The sequence below is a fragment of the Budorcas taxicolor genome, chromosome 8 (genome assembly GCF_023091745.1).
Source record: "Budorcas taxicolor isolate Tak-1 chromosome 8, Takin1.1, whole genome shotgun sequence".
Lineage (NCBI taxonomy): Eukaryota > Metazoa > Chordata > Mammalia > Artiodactyla > Bovidae > Budorcas > Budorcas taxicolor.
Window position 1 is genome coordinate 41366550 of NC_068917.1, and position 16398 is coordinate 41382947.

Genomic DNA, 16398 nt, shown 5'->3' on the forward strand with positions numbered 1-16398 from the left:
CTCACAGAAGGCATTTATTCTCTCTTTCTCTAGTAGTTCCTGCCTGGATGGAGGCTGCCATATGGCCTTTCTCTTCAGTGTATTTTTTTTTCTGAGGGGAAACCAGCAGTTCAAAGGAAAGGTTAGCACCCGGAATATGTCAGGTCTCCAGGGCTCTGTTATGTGGCTTCCTCCCTAGTGCTAGGTGTAGTTTTCTCTCCTGTACAGCAAGCAGGGAACACTGCCTTCTTGATTTGATTGAGATTTCATTGAGGGATGGCTGATAAATGTGGATGATGAAGGATTTAATAACCATAAACTGTGGCATGAAATCTTTGGTTCGAGTACCCAAGCCTTCACGTGGTCTATTTCCTGAGACAGTTAGATCTCAAAGCTGTTTAAAGAACTTAAAACACAAATGTCGAGAAACTTGTCCCCATTTCTCTTATTTATTTGCTCAGTCTATAACCCTAGAGAGCATTTCCAGCTTGGTGGAGAACATAACCAAATAATATTTAATTACCTTTCCATTTCCTACTGTGCCCAGGACAGCTTACTTCAGCTTGCTCCCCATACCATGGTGACACTCTGAAAATCATTCAGCAGCACACAAATACTCTGGGAACTGCTAGGTTAGAATTATGATGTACCATTTAAGGCAGACAGAAACAGTAATTAACACCTTCCATGGAGCTGGAATTATTATTAGCTTACTTGGCTTATAATAGTGCGGAAGTTGTTTTTGTCTCTAAAAACTGCAAACTGTGATCTTGAGTGTAGATGGAACTAGCAGTCACTTTCCTGGAATCTCCTCCTGGTAAGGTTCTTAAATGAGGTGTGAACAGGACACAGTCAACGACTCTCCAACTTGATTATACATGAGAATCACCTGTAGGGCTTGTGAAATTGCTTGGCCCCACTACCACAGTTTCTGATTTAATAAGTCTGGATTGAGGCCTGAGAATTCATATTTCTAATATAATCCTGGGTGGTGCTGATGTGCTGGTTTGGCTACCACACCGTGAAAACCACAGGGCCATGGGGCTTTCAGTCCTGGCTTCATATTAGAATTACGCAGGGAGCCATGCCCTCCCCACCTGTAGACTAGCTACACTGGAATCTCCTCCAGGGGCAGTACCTGGGCTCACTGAGTGTTTAAAAAGCCCTTAGGTGATTCTAATGTACATTACTGGGTTGGAAAGTGTGTTGCCCTGGAGGAACCCCAAAGAGGGAGGTTTAGTTAGATGACTCACATCTTCCAGTGGAGTGAGCTTTAAAACTGGCCTTTGAAGGCTAAGTCATGACCGTGGTGTGCAGATCACTCTGTGCTGTGCTTAGTCACGCAGTTGTGTCCGACTCTTTGTGACACCCTCCACCCCCCACCCCCTGCCCCGGACTGTAGCCTGTCAGGCTTCTCTGTCCATGGGGATTCTACAGGCAAGAACACTGGAGTAGGTTGCCATTTCCTCTTCCAGAGGATCTTCCCAACCAAGGATTGAGCCCAGGTCTCCCACATCGCAGGAGGATTCTTTACCATCTGAGCCACAATGGACAGCAAAGAGCGTCAAACACTTGATATTGGCCATCTCCCTCCCCTTCTTTCCTAAGTTCATGGTAGTGTCACTGAGCAGACATGTCATTGATCATTTCTGACCTGCTTTCCTAGAGGGCCTAGGGCTTCCCTTAGGGTTCAGCTAATAAAGAATTCACCTGCAATGCGGAAGACCTGGGTTCGATCCCTGGGTTGGGACGATCCCCTGGAGAAGGGAAAGGTTACCCACTCCAGTCTTCTGGCCTGGAGAATTCCATAGACTGTATAGTCCATGGGGTTGGGAAGAGTCGGACACGACTGAGCAACTTTTACTTTCACTTTCCTAGTGGGCCTAGTGCAGCTTCAGAACCCTCCCCTACAGAGAGCTCTAGGAGGCCAGGTATCAGAGACCCTCTCTGATGAGTGACTGATTTCCAGGGAGATACTCAGACTGCTAGAAAGAGAAAGAAGGATGAAGGATGAAAGGAGCCATCTTTGGGGAAATATAAAGCAATGAGAAGGATCTCCTCTCCCCAACTTCTTGACTCTCAAGAGTATATTTGGATCTTCTGCAGTTTGTAAGGTTTTGGAGGGGTTGCTGTAGTTCTTCAGTTGTTCAGTTGTGTCTTACTCTTTGTGATTCCATGGGCTGCAGCACCCCAAGCTTCCCTGTCCTTCACTATCTCCTGGAGTTTGCTCAGACTCATGTCTGTTGAGTCAACGATGCCATCCAATCATCTCATCCTCTTATGTCCCCTTCTTTTCCTGCCCTCAGTATTTCCCAGCATCAGCGTCTTTTCCAGTGAATCGGCTCTTCACATCAGGTGACCAAAGTATTGGCACTTCAGCTTCAGCATCAGTACTTCCAAAGAATATTCAGGGTTGATTTCCTTTAGGATTGACTGATTTGATCTCATTGCAGTCCAAGGGACTCTCAAGAGTCTTCTCTAGCACCACAGTTTGAAAGCATCAGTTCTTTGATGCTCAGCCTTCTTTAGGGTCCAACTCTCACATCTGTACATGACTATTGGAAAAACCATAGCTTTGGCTATACACACATTTTGTTGGCAAAGTGATGTCTCTACTTCTTAATATGCTGTCTAGGTTTATCATAGCTTTTCTTCCAAGGAGCAAGTATCTTTTAATTTTGTGGCTGCAGTCACCATCCAGTGATTTTGGAGCCCAAGAAAATAGTCTGTCACTGTTTCTATTATTTTCTCTATTTATTTGCCCTGAAGTGATGGGACCAGATGCCATGATCTTAGTTTTTTGAGTGTTGAGTTTTAAGTCAACTTTTTCACTCTCCTCTTTCACTTTCATCAAGAGGCTCTTTAGTTGCTTTTCACTTTCTGTCATAAGAATGGTGTCATCTGCGTTATCTGAGGTTATTGATATTCCTCCTGGCAATCTTGGTTCCAGTTTGTGCTTCATCTAGCCCAGCATTTCACATGATGTACTCTGCATAGAAGTTAAATAAGCAAGGTGACAGTATACAACCCTGACGTACTCCCTTCCCAATTTTGAACCAGTTCATTTGAGGGATGGTTCTTGCATTTGTCTGAAACCCTAGATTTCTGATTGAGTATACTTGGGGTGTGAGCCAAGACTTCATATTTCTCCCTAGTTCCCCAGGGATATTTGGGGATGTTGAGTTTGAAAACCACTGCTTTAAGGTGCTCTTGAGATATCAGAAAGGTTAGGTTGGCTAGATCCATCCAGACATTTTTTCCCCAGAATTCAACTAGATAGAGATTGGTAAGAACATGTTGAGGGGGTTTTATTTAAAGCTATTTGAAGCAGAGACTTAGATGCTGTTGGGAATATTTGAGTTATTCAACAGAGAGTTTGATTAAAATTCAATTCCTTCTGAGGTATGGAAGCATATCCTCTTTATCCTGCTGTTTACCATGTTTTCTCACTTTACCATGTTTTCTTGAGAGTGGTCCTCTGAGGTTGCCATGTACTGATTCAGATCATTTTGACACAGTAGCTGTTTTGTTAATCCTTTTACTGTGATTAGTTTTATCATAATGTCAGTTTCTTAGCTAACATTTCACTTGGGTCATTTTTTTATTCCTAACTACTTGAGGATGGTATTTTTAAAGTAAAGGAGGGTTTGACGAGGACAGTTTGGCATTAAAATGTTGAACATCAAAACATTATTTGTCGCAAGATACTTCACATGGTCTTCAGACTCTGGCTCCCAAGCGCAGTGTGGTTCTGCAAGCCTCTTACAGAGTCATGGTCCTGTGAAATGTCCGGTTCCTCCGAGAAGGCCACTCCTGTGGACCTCAGATGCAGGCAGGACAGGGTTCTGGTCCTTCTCAATGTTCTCCCGAAGAGGACCTTGCAAAACCTTGGGTTCTTTTCATTCATCAACTTATCAAGACCACAGCAACTAACTGCAGGCAGTAGAGATCAAGTCCTGACCCTTTGGAGTGGGAGCACTGACTCCAAGGCCCTAGACTACCAGAGAACTAACCCTAGGAAGTACCAAATGGTGAGAACTCACAGAAAAGAAACCACTTGAATACAAGACCCAGTAGCACCCTGTGCATGGCCCCATCTAAACAACAAACAAAACAAAAATACAAACCCAATCATCGGCAGACAGGATTACTACCTCACTCAGCCTTGTCCATCAGAGGAAAAACAAACAAACACAAACGAAAACTCAGCACAAATCTCACCTTATACCAAGCTTACACAAACCACTGGACCAACCTTAGGAAGACAGAAACCAAAAGGAAGAAAGAATTCAACCTTCTTCAAGGAAAGAGCTCAACTTGAAGCCTGAGAAAAGGAGATCCCAAACACAATAAGTTAAAAAAAATAATGAAAAGGCAGAGAAATACTACACAAATGAAGGAGCAAACTAGAAACACAGAAGTCCAAATAAATGAAGAGGAAATAGGCAAACTACCTGAAAAAGAATTCAGAATAATGATAGTAAAAATGATCAAAAACCTGGAAAACAAAATGGAGAAAATGCAAGAATCAATTAACAAAGACCTAGAAGAATTAAATAATAAGCATACAGAGACAAACAACACAGTTGCTGAAATTAAAAATACTGTAGAAGGAATCAATAGCAGACTATCTGAAGCAGAAGAATGAATCAGTGAGCTGGAAGATAAAATGGTGGAAATAACTTCTGAAGAACAGAATAAAGTAAAAAGAATGAAAAGAGCTGAGGACAGTCTCAGAGACCTCTGGGACAATATCAAACACACCAACATTTGAATTATAGGGGTCCCGGAAGAAGAAGAGAAAAAAAAAAAGGGTATGAGAAAATTTTTGAAGACATTATAGTTGAGAATTTCCCCCACATGGAAAAGGAAATAGTCAATCAAGTCCAAGAGGGGCAAAGAGTCCCATACAGGATAAACCCAAGGAGAAACATGCCAAGACACATACTAATCAAACTAACAAAGACTAAACACAAAGAGAATATTAAAAGCAGCAAGGGAGAAGCAACAAGTAACATACAAGGGAAACCCCATACATTTAACAGCTGATCTTTTAGCAGAAACTCTGCAGGCCAGAAGGGAATGGCAGGATATATTTAAAGTACTGAAAGGGAAAAACCTACAACTAAGATTACTGTACCTGGCAAGGATCTCATTCAAAATTGATGGAGGAATCAAAAGCTTTTCAGACAAGTAAAAGTTAAGGAGAATTCAGTACCACCAAACCAGCTTTTCACAAATGTTTAAGGGACTTATATAGTGAAGAAATACAAGAGAAGAAAAAAGATCTATAAAATCAAACCCAAACAATTAAGAGCAATCAGTTCAGTTCAGTTGCTCAGTCGTGTCCCACTCTTTGCGACCCCATGAATCGCAGCATGCCAGGCCTCCCTGTCCATCACCATCTCCTGGAGTTCAGTCAGACTCATGTCCATCGAGTCCATGATGCCATCCAGCCATCCCATCCTCGGTCGTCCCCTTCTCCTACTGCCCCCAATCCCTCCCAGCATCAGAGTCTTTTCCAATGAGTCAACTCTTCGCATGAGGTGGCCAAAGTACTGGAGTTTCAGCTTCAGCATCATTCCCTCCAAAGAAATCCCAGTAGGAGCATATATATATCAATAATTACTTTAAATGTAAATGGATTAAATGCTCCAACCAAAAGACTCAGACTGGCTGAATGGATTAAAAAAAATAAGACATATATATGCTGTCTATAAGAAACCCACTTCAGACGTAAAGACACATAGACTGAAAGTCAGAGGATGGTAAAATAGATTCCATGCAAATTGGAAGCAAAAGAAAGCTAGAGTAGCAATCCTTATATCAGACAAAATAAACCTTAAAATAAAGAAGATTACAAGAGATAAGGATACTACATAATGATCAGAGGATCAATCCAAGAGGAAGACATAACAATTGTCAATATCTATGCACCCAAATAGAAGCACCTCAATACATAAGACAAACACTAACAGACATAAAAGGAGAAATTGACAGTAACACAATAACAGTAGGAGACTGTAGCACCCCACTCACACCAATGAACAGCTCATCAAAACAGGAAATTTATAATGGGACACAAGTCTTAAGTGATACATTAGATGAGATGGATGTCATCGATATCTTCAGGACATTCTATCCAAATGCAGAAGAATATGCTTTCTTCTCAAGTGGATGTGGAACATTCTCCAGGATAGACCACATCTTGGGTTGCAATCAAACCTCAGTAAATTTAAGAAAATTGAAATCATATCAAGCATCTTCTCTAACCACAATGCTATGAGACTATATATCAACTACAAGAAAAAAAACTGTAAGAAACACAAACACATGGAGATTAAACAACACGTTTCTAAATAACCAACAGGATACTGAAGAAATCAAAGAGGAAACAATTTCTAGAAACAAATGACAATGAAAACATGACAACTCAAAACCTATGGAATGCAGCAAGAGCAGTTTTAAGAGGGAAGTTGATAGCAATACAATCCTACCTCAAAAAATAAGAAAAACATCTAATAGACAACCTAACTTTACACCTAAAACAACTGGAAAAGGAAGAACAAAAATAACCCAAAATTAGTAGAAGGAAAGAAATCATGAATATCCAAGCAGAAATAAATGAAAAAGAAATGAAAGAAACAATGGTAACGATTTATAAAACTAAAAGCTGGTTCTTTGAGAAGATAAACAAAATTGACAAGCCTTTAGCCAGATTCATCAAGAAAAAAAGAGAGTAGAATCAAATCAACAAAAGTAGAAATGAAAAGGAGAGGTTGCAACAGACAATGCAGAAATACAAAGGACTATAAGAGACCATTATGAACAACTATATGGCAATAAAATAGATAACGTGGGAGAAATGGACAGATTCTTAGAAAAGTTCAACCTTCCAAGACTGATCCAGGAATAAATAGAAATTATAAACAATCCAGTCAGAAGCACTGAAATTGAAGCTGTGATCAGACCCTGAATAGCCAAAGCAGTCTTGAGAAAGAAGGATGGAGCTGGAGGAAATAACCTTCCTGACTTCAGATTATACTACAAAGCTACAGTCATTGAGACAGTATGGTACTGGCACAAAAACAGAAATATAGACCAATGGAGCAAGATAGAAAGCCCAGAAATAAACCCATGCCCCTATGGGTACCTTATTTTTGATAAAGGAGGCAAGAATATACAATGGGGCAAAGACAGCCTCTTCAATAAATGGTGCTGGGGAAACTGGACAGCTACATGTAATGAAATTAGAACATTTCCTAACACCACACACAAAGAGAAACTCAAAATGGATTAAAGACCTAAATCTAAGGCCAGAAACTATAAAACTCTTAGAGGAAAACATAGGCAGAACCCTCAATGACATAAATCAAAGCAAGATCCTCTATGACCCACCTCCTGCTGCTGCTAAGTCACTTCAGTTGTGTCCGACTCTGTGTGACCCCATAGACGGCAGCTCACCAGGCTCGCCCATCCCTGGGATTCTCCAGGCAAGAACACTGGAGTGGGTTGCCATTTCCTTCTCCAACGCATGAAAGTGAAAAGTGGAAGTAAAGTCGCTCAGTTGTGTCTGACCCTCAGCGACCCCATGGACTGCAGCCTTCCAGGCTCCTCCATCCATGGGATTTTCCAGGCAAGAGTACTGGAGTGGGGTGCCACTGCCTTCTCCGATGATCCACCTCCTAGAGTAATGGAAATAAAAACAAAAGTAAACAAGTGAGTCCTGATTAAATTTAAAAGTTTTTGCACAGCATAGGAAAGTATAAGCAAGGTGAAAAGACAGCCCTCAGAATGGAAGAAAATAATAGCAAATGAAGCAACTGACAAAGGATTGATTTCCAAAATGTACAAGCAGCTCATACAACTCAATACCAGAAAAACAAACAACCCAATCAAAAAGCAGGAAAAAGACCTAAACAGACATTTCTCCAAAGACGACATACAGATGGCTAACAAACACACGAAAAGATGCTCAATATCACTCATTATTAGAGAAATGCAAATCAAAACTACAATTAGATATCACGTCACACTGATCAGAATGGCCATCATCAAAAAGTCTACAAACAATGCTGGAGAGGGTATGGAGAAAAGGGCACTCTCTTGCACTGTTGGTGGGAATATAAATTGATACAGCCACTATGGAAGACGGTATGGAGATTCCTTAAAAAACTAGGAATAAAACCACCATATGATATGACCCAGCAATCCCACTCCTAGGCATATACCCTGAGGAAACCAGGGTTGAAAAAGGCACATGTATCATCGCAGCACTTCTTACAACAGTGCTAGATGCCCATTGCAACCACCTAGATGCCCATTGACAGGGGATGGAGAAGGAAGCCGTGGTGCATATGCACGATGGCGTATTTCTCAGTCGTAGAAAGAGACGCACTTGCGTCAGTTCTGATGAGATGGATGGACCTAGAACCTATTATACAGAGTGAAGTGAGTCAGAAGGACAAAGATGAATATCGTATTCTACTGCACATATACAGAACCTAGAAAAATAGTGCTGAAGAATTTATTTACAGGGCAGCAATAGAGAAACAGACACAGAGAATAGACTTATGGACATGGGGAGAGGGGAGGAGAGGGTGAGATGTATGGAAAGAGTAACATGGAAACTTTCATTACCATAGGTAAAATAGATAGCCTGTGGGAATTTGCTGTATGGCTCAGGAAACTCAAACAGGGGCTCTGTATCAACCTAGAGGGGTGGGATAGGGAGGGAGATGGGAGGAAGTTCCAAAAGGGAGGGGATATATGTGTACCTAAACATTATGTATCACAAGAAATTAGTAATACTGCTTCTTTTGAGGGAGTAAAACTGGTAAGAATTAGGGGCTTTTTTTTTTTTTAACCTTAAGCTTCATCCCTTTTTTCATTATGAAGTTTTTAAAAAGTCAGAAGAATGTATTACTAATACTAGTTTTAAATTCATCTGTAAATTGGGTGGCGTTATCTCCATGTGACAGATGGAGACTAAGATCCAGAGGAGCTTGTTGCCTAACTACTTGAAAAGGGACATCAGGTCAAGGAGAGCTTTGACATTAGAGGCAGGACTGATTCCTCTTTTTTCTTTTTCAGAATGCTATTTCAGTTGTTTTGTCTTTACATATAAATTTTAGAATATTCCTATATCTATAAAAATGTTGGTTTCATTGGGTAATGATGCATATTTTAGCTTCCAAATGTTTCAGTTTTTGCAATGGGCTAGGTGTTAGATATTATAGATATTATAGTTATTATATTATAGATATTATAGATATTTAAATTTACAGTTTATCACTCAAAAAATCTTTTTCACAAAAATGTCTTTTTAAATGTAACATTTTTTAGGGACATTGTATAGAAAACTTAAGAATTTCAGATGTTGTTAATAAAATAAAATAAAATAGGCCCACTGACTAGTAGACAGCTTAAAAGAAAGCTTCTCTGAAACTGCACATTTAATGTGGCCATTGGTGTGTGAACTACAATGGTGTGTTAACCTATTTAATGATTTTCAGAAGAATAGAGAAAATTAAAACAAGAATAATTCAACAAATGTATAAACCTGAAATTATAAGCGCCTAAATTTTCAGTTATGATCCATACGTAACATGATCATTTTCTCTAGAGCACATTTTTAATACCTTTTGACTTGTATCAATACAACATCCCACTTTGACTGTTTTAAATAAAACATGCTACTGTTTTCTCAGTTCAATTATAGTATAATTCAGCATGAATTTTGGTGACTTCTAGGGCTTCCCTGGCTCAGAGGGTAAAGCGTCTGCCTGCAATGCAGGAAACCTGGGTTCAATTCCTGGGTCAGGAAGATCCCTTGGAGAAGGAATAGCAACCCACTCCAGTATTCTTGCCTGGAAAATCCCATGGATGGAGAAGCCTGGTAGGCTACAGTCCATGGGGTCACAAAGAGTCGGACACGACTGAGCGATTTCACTTCACTTCACTTCACTCCAGGATTCACCCTAAGTCATGAATTGCAGCATATTCTGCAGTCATGCAAAATGGGTTCTATGTTAACTTTTTCATAAATTTAAAAACCATGCAGAAATTTAATTTTTATTTTATAGTAGATTTACAATGTTGTGTTAGTTTCAGCAAAGTGGGTCAGTTACACATATACACATATCTACTCTAAAGATTCTTTTGCTAGATAGGCCATTACAGAGTATTGAATTGAGTCCTCTGTGCTGTGTCCTCTGTGCTATGCAGTATAATCCCTTGGTTTTGAATAGATGTCAGAAAACCACTATCCTAGCTGCCCTTCCACATGTAGTACTTTCCTGATGAGTTCTTGATCTGGCTTATGCAGATAAGCAGATACTATTCATAATGCTTTTCCACCAACAGGTGGCACTAATAATTCCCTTTATTTTCATAGTACCCCAGGAATAATCCTTATGGAGGATTTAGGATATATCTTTTGCGCTTTTTGGAACATGACTGATTTTAAGCGCATCTAAGCTGGGAAACATCCAGCATTTCTGATCAAGTCTTTGGCATACTGCCTTTCTCTTAGATTGCTGGCTCCTAGCTCCAGTCTCTTCTTTCCTTCTTTGACTGATCTTCCAGCCCAAGATGAGTAGAAGTCATGAGAAAAACACAGAAGGAAATACAAAATCCATTTTTAAATTCATTTTTCGGAGAAGGCAATGGCACCCCACTCCAGTACTCTTGCCTGGAAAATCCAATGGACAGAGGAGCCTGGTAGGCTGCAGTCCATGGGGTCGCTACTAGTTGGACACGACTGAGTGACTTCACTTTCACTTTTCACTTTCATGCATTGGAGAAGGAAATGGCAACCCACTCCAGTGTTCTTGCCTGGAGAATCCCAGGGACAGGGGAGCCTGGTGGGCTGCCGTCTATGGGGTCGCACAGAGTCGGACATGACTGAAGCGACTTAGCAGCAGCAAATTCATTTTTATTGGAGTATAGTTCATTTACAATGTGTTAGTTTCCACTATACATCAAAGTGAATCAGTTATACATGTAAATATATCCACTTTTTTAAAAAAATTCTTTTTCCAAATAGATCATTACAGAGTATTGAGTAGAGACAAAGTCCATTTGTTGAAGTCCTTTTCCATGGGCGAAATTTGTCTGGACTGAAGAAGAACTCAGTTTTGAACAAATTGACTAAACATTTATTGCAGGGCTGCTCCATGCCTAATACTAGTCTATACATTTCCTGAGGTCAAAATATATATATATATAAAATGCTTGGTGGTGACAGCAGTAATGGTTCTCATTTACCTGTGGTTTGTCTATGCACCACACTGCCTGGCAGATAGGAAGTGCTTAATTACTGGAGCAGCTTACACTTACCATTATTCCTTAGCTCATCTAGTCTCTTCTGTTGCTCTGTGGCACCCACACTGTGGATTCACCGCTTCCCTTTATTCCTCCAGCCAGACTCCAAGCCTTGCACCTCCCGATGTTTTCCTCTGCTCTGTCCTCTTCTCATGCTGAGCCCTAAATTGTCAATTCTGCCATCTCCTGACACCAAGCCATCAATGTCCCTATACCAGTTTGCAGCTATTTCATATTCAACTGGTTCCATCCCACCATTTTCTCAAAAAAATGTTTTCTAGGGCTCAAGTTTAGCTTTTCATTTAGAAATAAAACATTTTATCTAGTTTATTCTTAAGCCTTGTTCTTTTTTAGAGTATGATCTCATTATTACGGGGTGACCAGGAGGGATGAATGCCAAAACCACTGGGCCTTCCACAGAGTCAAAAGATGGTGTAATTTTGTGAAATGGAGGAAATATGCATTTTGAATGGGATTAAAAAACCTATTACTCACTTCCTTTCCTTCCTGCAGAGAGTACTGAGAACATTAAGTAACAGTTTATGATTGACTCAGCACTCCTCCCTGGAATGTTAGTCATTAAGTGTGCTCTAAAAGTGGTGCCTTCAAGGACTGCTGAGATGGGTATGGCCAGCCTCTAGCAGCCGTGACTATGTGGGGCTTAGGAAAGCTGATCCCGAGTCTGTCGGGAATGGGACCACACTCATTACACTCAATTAATTGTACTCAATGTACAATTCCTTTGCAGTATAATTGGATCATTGACTAAATATTTAGTGATATTAAGAAATTATTGTTCATCATTTTAAGTGTGATAATTGCAATTATATTTTAAAAAATAATTCTTATCTTTGAAAAATACATATTGAAATTTGAATTGATGAAATGATATGACGCTTGAGTTTTGCTTCACAATAATCTAGTTCAGAGTGAGAGGGTTAGTGAGGGATGTAGGTAGAAACAAGATTGACCATAATCTTTTAATTTTTAAAGCTGAGTAATAGGCACAATGTGGTGGTCCCTTACATTCTTCTCTCTACTTTTGCACAGTTTTGGAACTTTCCATAATGAAAACGATTTTTTTTAGATGCATGGTCCTGAGCGAGGGTTGAAATCCCATCTCTGAGTAGGAATGGGTGAGCTATAGTGCACATACCAGGAGTTGTTCTGGTTGTTCAAGGCTTTTGGCTCATGCAGGGGTCCTAGGTGAGCTTACTGTTTTCTAGGAGGGACTTTGTGTCACATGTTGGTGAACCTACAGCCCGTACCTGATGAATATTGAATGAGTACATGAAGGCAGAGAGGCATAAAGCGCTGACCCTCTTCTTCCTGTCTTTGCAGCGGAGCCCAGGGGGAATACGCCGGGCTGGCCTCTATCCGAGCCTACTTAGATGCGAAAGGAGAGACACACAGAACTGTGAGTATGAACCATTTGCTTACCGCTGGAGTGGGGTGGGGGGAGGGCAGTGGGTTCCGTTTTAGGGTCCCATTTGTTCTGTGGGATACTCCCTCCAAGTCTTCTTGGAAGAAGTTGGGGAAACATAATCAAGAAACAAATGTCTATGAAGTGGCTATTATGATCCTTGCCTCTAAGACTTTTCACTGGACCATTTTGAGGGAAAACGTTTTGAGGTAAAAGGCTTCTTAGACCCAGTCTGTAAAAGTTAGCCAGTTGGCTGCAGAACTGCTGCCCCCAGGGAGCAAAGGGTGGAAGGGGAAGGAATGTTGCCATTCCACGTCTCCCTCCTTGGCTCAGACCTGGCCCCAGGCCTGGACAGAGGGCAGAGACCGAGCTTTCATTCTTCTATAACTCCTACTGTGCCTGAGCCCAGTTCTTGCCCTATGTATGCTCAAAAACTATTTATTGAATAAATAAATTCCTTATTAGTGATTCTCAGCTCTCAACAACAAAAGACATGGAGCAGAGTTCACGGTTCTGTTTCATCGTTTGCTTTGAGTTAGAGTCTAGTCTCCAGGGTCCAAACTGCTTTTGGAGGCCCTTGTGGGACCAGCAGGTGCTAATGGGCTACACAGACCTCCACTAATCCTGAGGCAGTGCCCTTAACAGATGACCTAACAACACAGGCTTCAGATTGTGGCCTATGGAGGCCTGTGTTCCTGGTGGTGGCCACGCTGACCTTGAACTTCATGAGCTGTGGAGATGGCATTAGTGGGTAGGAGTCAGGAGCAAGTCACAAGCATCTGCCCAGCCCAGGAGGTTTAGAGAAAATGGGGCTGGAGTCCTTCTGGCTGCACACAAAAGTAGGGTGCGGTTGGTGGTAGCCCCGTCTTAGTCCATTCCTAGTTTTATTAAAGCTGGAAGATTATTTCTGGCCAGTTACCTGGATTTTGCAGGGAAGAATTTAAATACTATTTTACTTTCCTTTCACAAAATGAGAGGAAACACTTTTTTCTCCCACCTTCTTGATATTGCAACTTTTAAATTTTTTTTCACTTGGGTTTGAATTCTTCGATTTTCTAAGGAAGGGTTAGTTTGGAATTAAAGTTGTTCTTTGGACCTCAAAATCTCAGTGCTTTCATAGAGTCAGAAAGGAGATGTTGGGATTCTGGTTGTTCAGTGAGAGGCTGCCAGATGACTGACATTTAGAGTTGCCTTTTCTGTTTTTCCTCTGTGGCTTCCTTGTACTGAGTAGCCCCTGGTTCATGCTCTTTAACCATGAAGTTTCTGGGACTCCAGGAGAGGGAGCCATTCATTCTGTGTTACCATCTCCGTGTTGTTCCTGCTTTATGGGGAAGCCACTGGGATCCACACTGTGGTGCTTGTGGTAGGCCTGTGACCAGCTAGTGAGAAAAGGCCAGCTAAAATCCAGGTTCTGTCTACTCTGTGACGCTTCTCATCCTGCACTGGTTCCTAGTTCTCTAGGCTGACCCCAGGAACTGTATGTTAATGTCGAGGAGTTGGGGGCCAAACCAGAAAGGTCACAAAAAAAGGATGAGAGACTGGGCCTGGGCAGAGTTCTTCTAGGTTTCCCTGGTGACTCAGAGGTAAAGAATACACCTGCCAGTGCAAGAGACCTAGGTTCGACCCCTGGGTCAGTTAGATGCCCTGGAGAAAGAAATAGCAACCCACTCCAGTGTTCTTGAGAGTTCCCTGGACAGCAAGGCGGTCAAACCAGTTAATCCTAAAGGAAATCAACCCTGAATATTCATTGGAAGGAGTGATATTGAAGCTGAAACTTCGGCCACCTGATGCGAAGAAGCCGACTTATTGGAAAAGACCCTGATGCTGGGAAAGATTAAGGGCAGGAGGAGATGGGGGCAAAAGAGGATGAGATGGTTGGATGGCATCACTGACTCAATGGATTGAGCAAACTCTGGGAGATAGTGAAAGACAGGGAAGCCTGGTGTGCTGCAGTTCATGGGGTCACCATTCAAAGAGTGTTAACTGTCCACGGAAGAAGAACAAAGTAATTTCATCTTTGCCTCTGTTGATAGTTCTCTTTGGGTCACATGCATTTTGCTTAAATAGATGGCTTTGCTGTTTTTGAGGAAACAGCTGTAAAGTTAAATTTCCCCTTCATAAGCCCATTTTTATAATGCCCATCCGTTTTTCTTCACAGGGTGACAATATTGGTTCTGGAATTAAAAACAGAATTGTTTTCAGGGTCAACATTGCTTCTCCTTACTGCTTTCTGTTGGAGGGAACTGCTGGGTGCCCTTTCCTATAGTGGGGTATCATCAGATCACACAGAGCTTGTGTCTTCACCTCTGGTCACACGATTTGGGGGCAGGAAATGAGAATGATTTAAACCTGGGAATTTTAGTACTATCCCCACCAACCATTTTCCATAAGAATTCAACACATCTTTAAGCTCTTGCAATACTCTTTCTTGATCTCTTCAACTTTTTTTTTTTTTTTGAGAATTTTCATTTCCCTAATTATACTGGCAACACCAAGATCACTTTAGAAAGAGAGGAGTAGTCTCCTGACAAAGCAAGAAATGTTTCCTCCCTGCCAAGGAGTCTTGTTTGAGGTGATGTAGTCCCTGTCTAAAGGGTCCTTTTATTTATTTATTTTATTTTTTTGATCTGGTTGTGCTGCACAGCATGTGGGATCTTAGTTCCCCAACCAGGGATCCAACCCACATGCCCTGCATTTGAATTATGGAATCTTAACCACTGGTCCACCAGAGAAGTCCCTCTAGACATTTACTTATACAGATGCCAGCCTTCTCAGTGAGTGCCTTGTGTGAGCACAGGGCAGACACTGATGGGCATTTGTGCTTGGCCTTTCTCATGTAAGCAGAGAATCTATTGCACAGAGTAAGCATCCAGTAATGATGACATCACTGGTGTGTTGTCACTGGGAGGCCTTGGGATATGTCTACCATTATCTCTCCTGGGTCCCAGCAGAGCCAAGCAGAGCACTGATGTGTGCATCTGAGTCCTAGAGTTTAATTTCTAATCTTTGTTTTTGTAAGGTGCTTTCTACATACTATTGCTGAGGCAAGGTTAGAATAAGCCTAGGCTTGTTTTGGTGTTACTGGGATAAGGAAGGAGAGTATTAATATTCTGAAAGTCTTTAGGGAACAGTATTTGGGGATCCAGGTGTCAACTCCTCTGTTGGACACTGTTTTGCAATATAGTAATCATGAAGTTGTAGCAGATATTAAGGCACCACCGGTCAGTTTAAATAGCGTATATGGCACCTATTGTATTTATGCTCCAAGCATTTTGTAGGACTTTTCTGTCATTATGAACAGCCTGGTGATTTTTCTCTCTTTCCTTCCTTTCATTTCATTCGTAAGGTTTGCCTCATTCCAAAATCTGCACATGGGACCAATCCTGCAAGTGCCCACATGGCAGGCATGAAGATTCAGCCTGTGGAGGTGGATAAATATGGAAACATCGATGCAGCTCACCTCAAGGCTATGGTACTCACCTTCCACTTACCAGATGGGGGAGGTCTGGGTTGGAAAGAAGTGGCGGGGATCAGGGATGGTTTAGGCCAACGTTATCTTCTTTTGTATTCTCATTAAAAGACTGCAGTTTCTTCTCCGAATGGGTCTAGGGAAAATGGCATAAAATCAGAAAACCTAGCCATCTCTATAAGAAAAATAAAAGCAAGAGTCA

At 41.3% G+C, this 16398-nt stretch overlaps 1 protein-coding gene across 1 annotated transcript in view; it reads left to right on the forward strand.

The window, feature by feature from the left end:
• GLDC (glycine decarboxylase) overlaps nucleotides 1-16398 on the forward strand; it is an 81831-nt gene that overhangs the window by 45778 nt on the left and 19655 nt on the right. The window contains exons 16-17 of the mRNA XM_052645243.1: nucleotides 12646-12721; nucleotides 16074-16199. Of these exons, the coding sequence (XP_052501203.1) occupies nucleotides 12646-12721; nucleotides 16074-16199 (202 nt within the window). The remainder of the gene's footprint in view (nucleotides 1-12645; nucleotides 12722-16073; nucleotides 16200-16398) is intronic.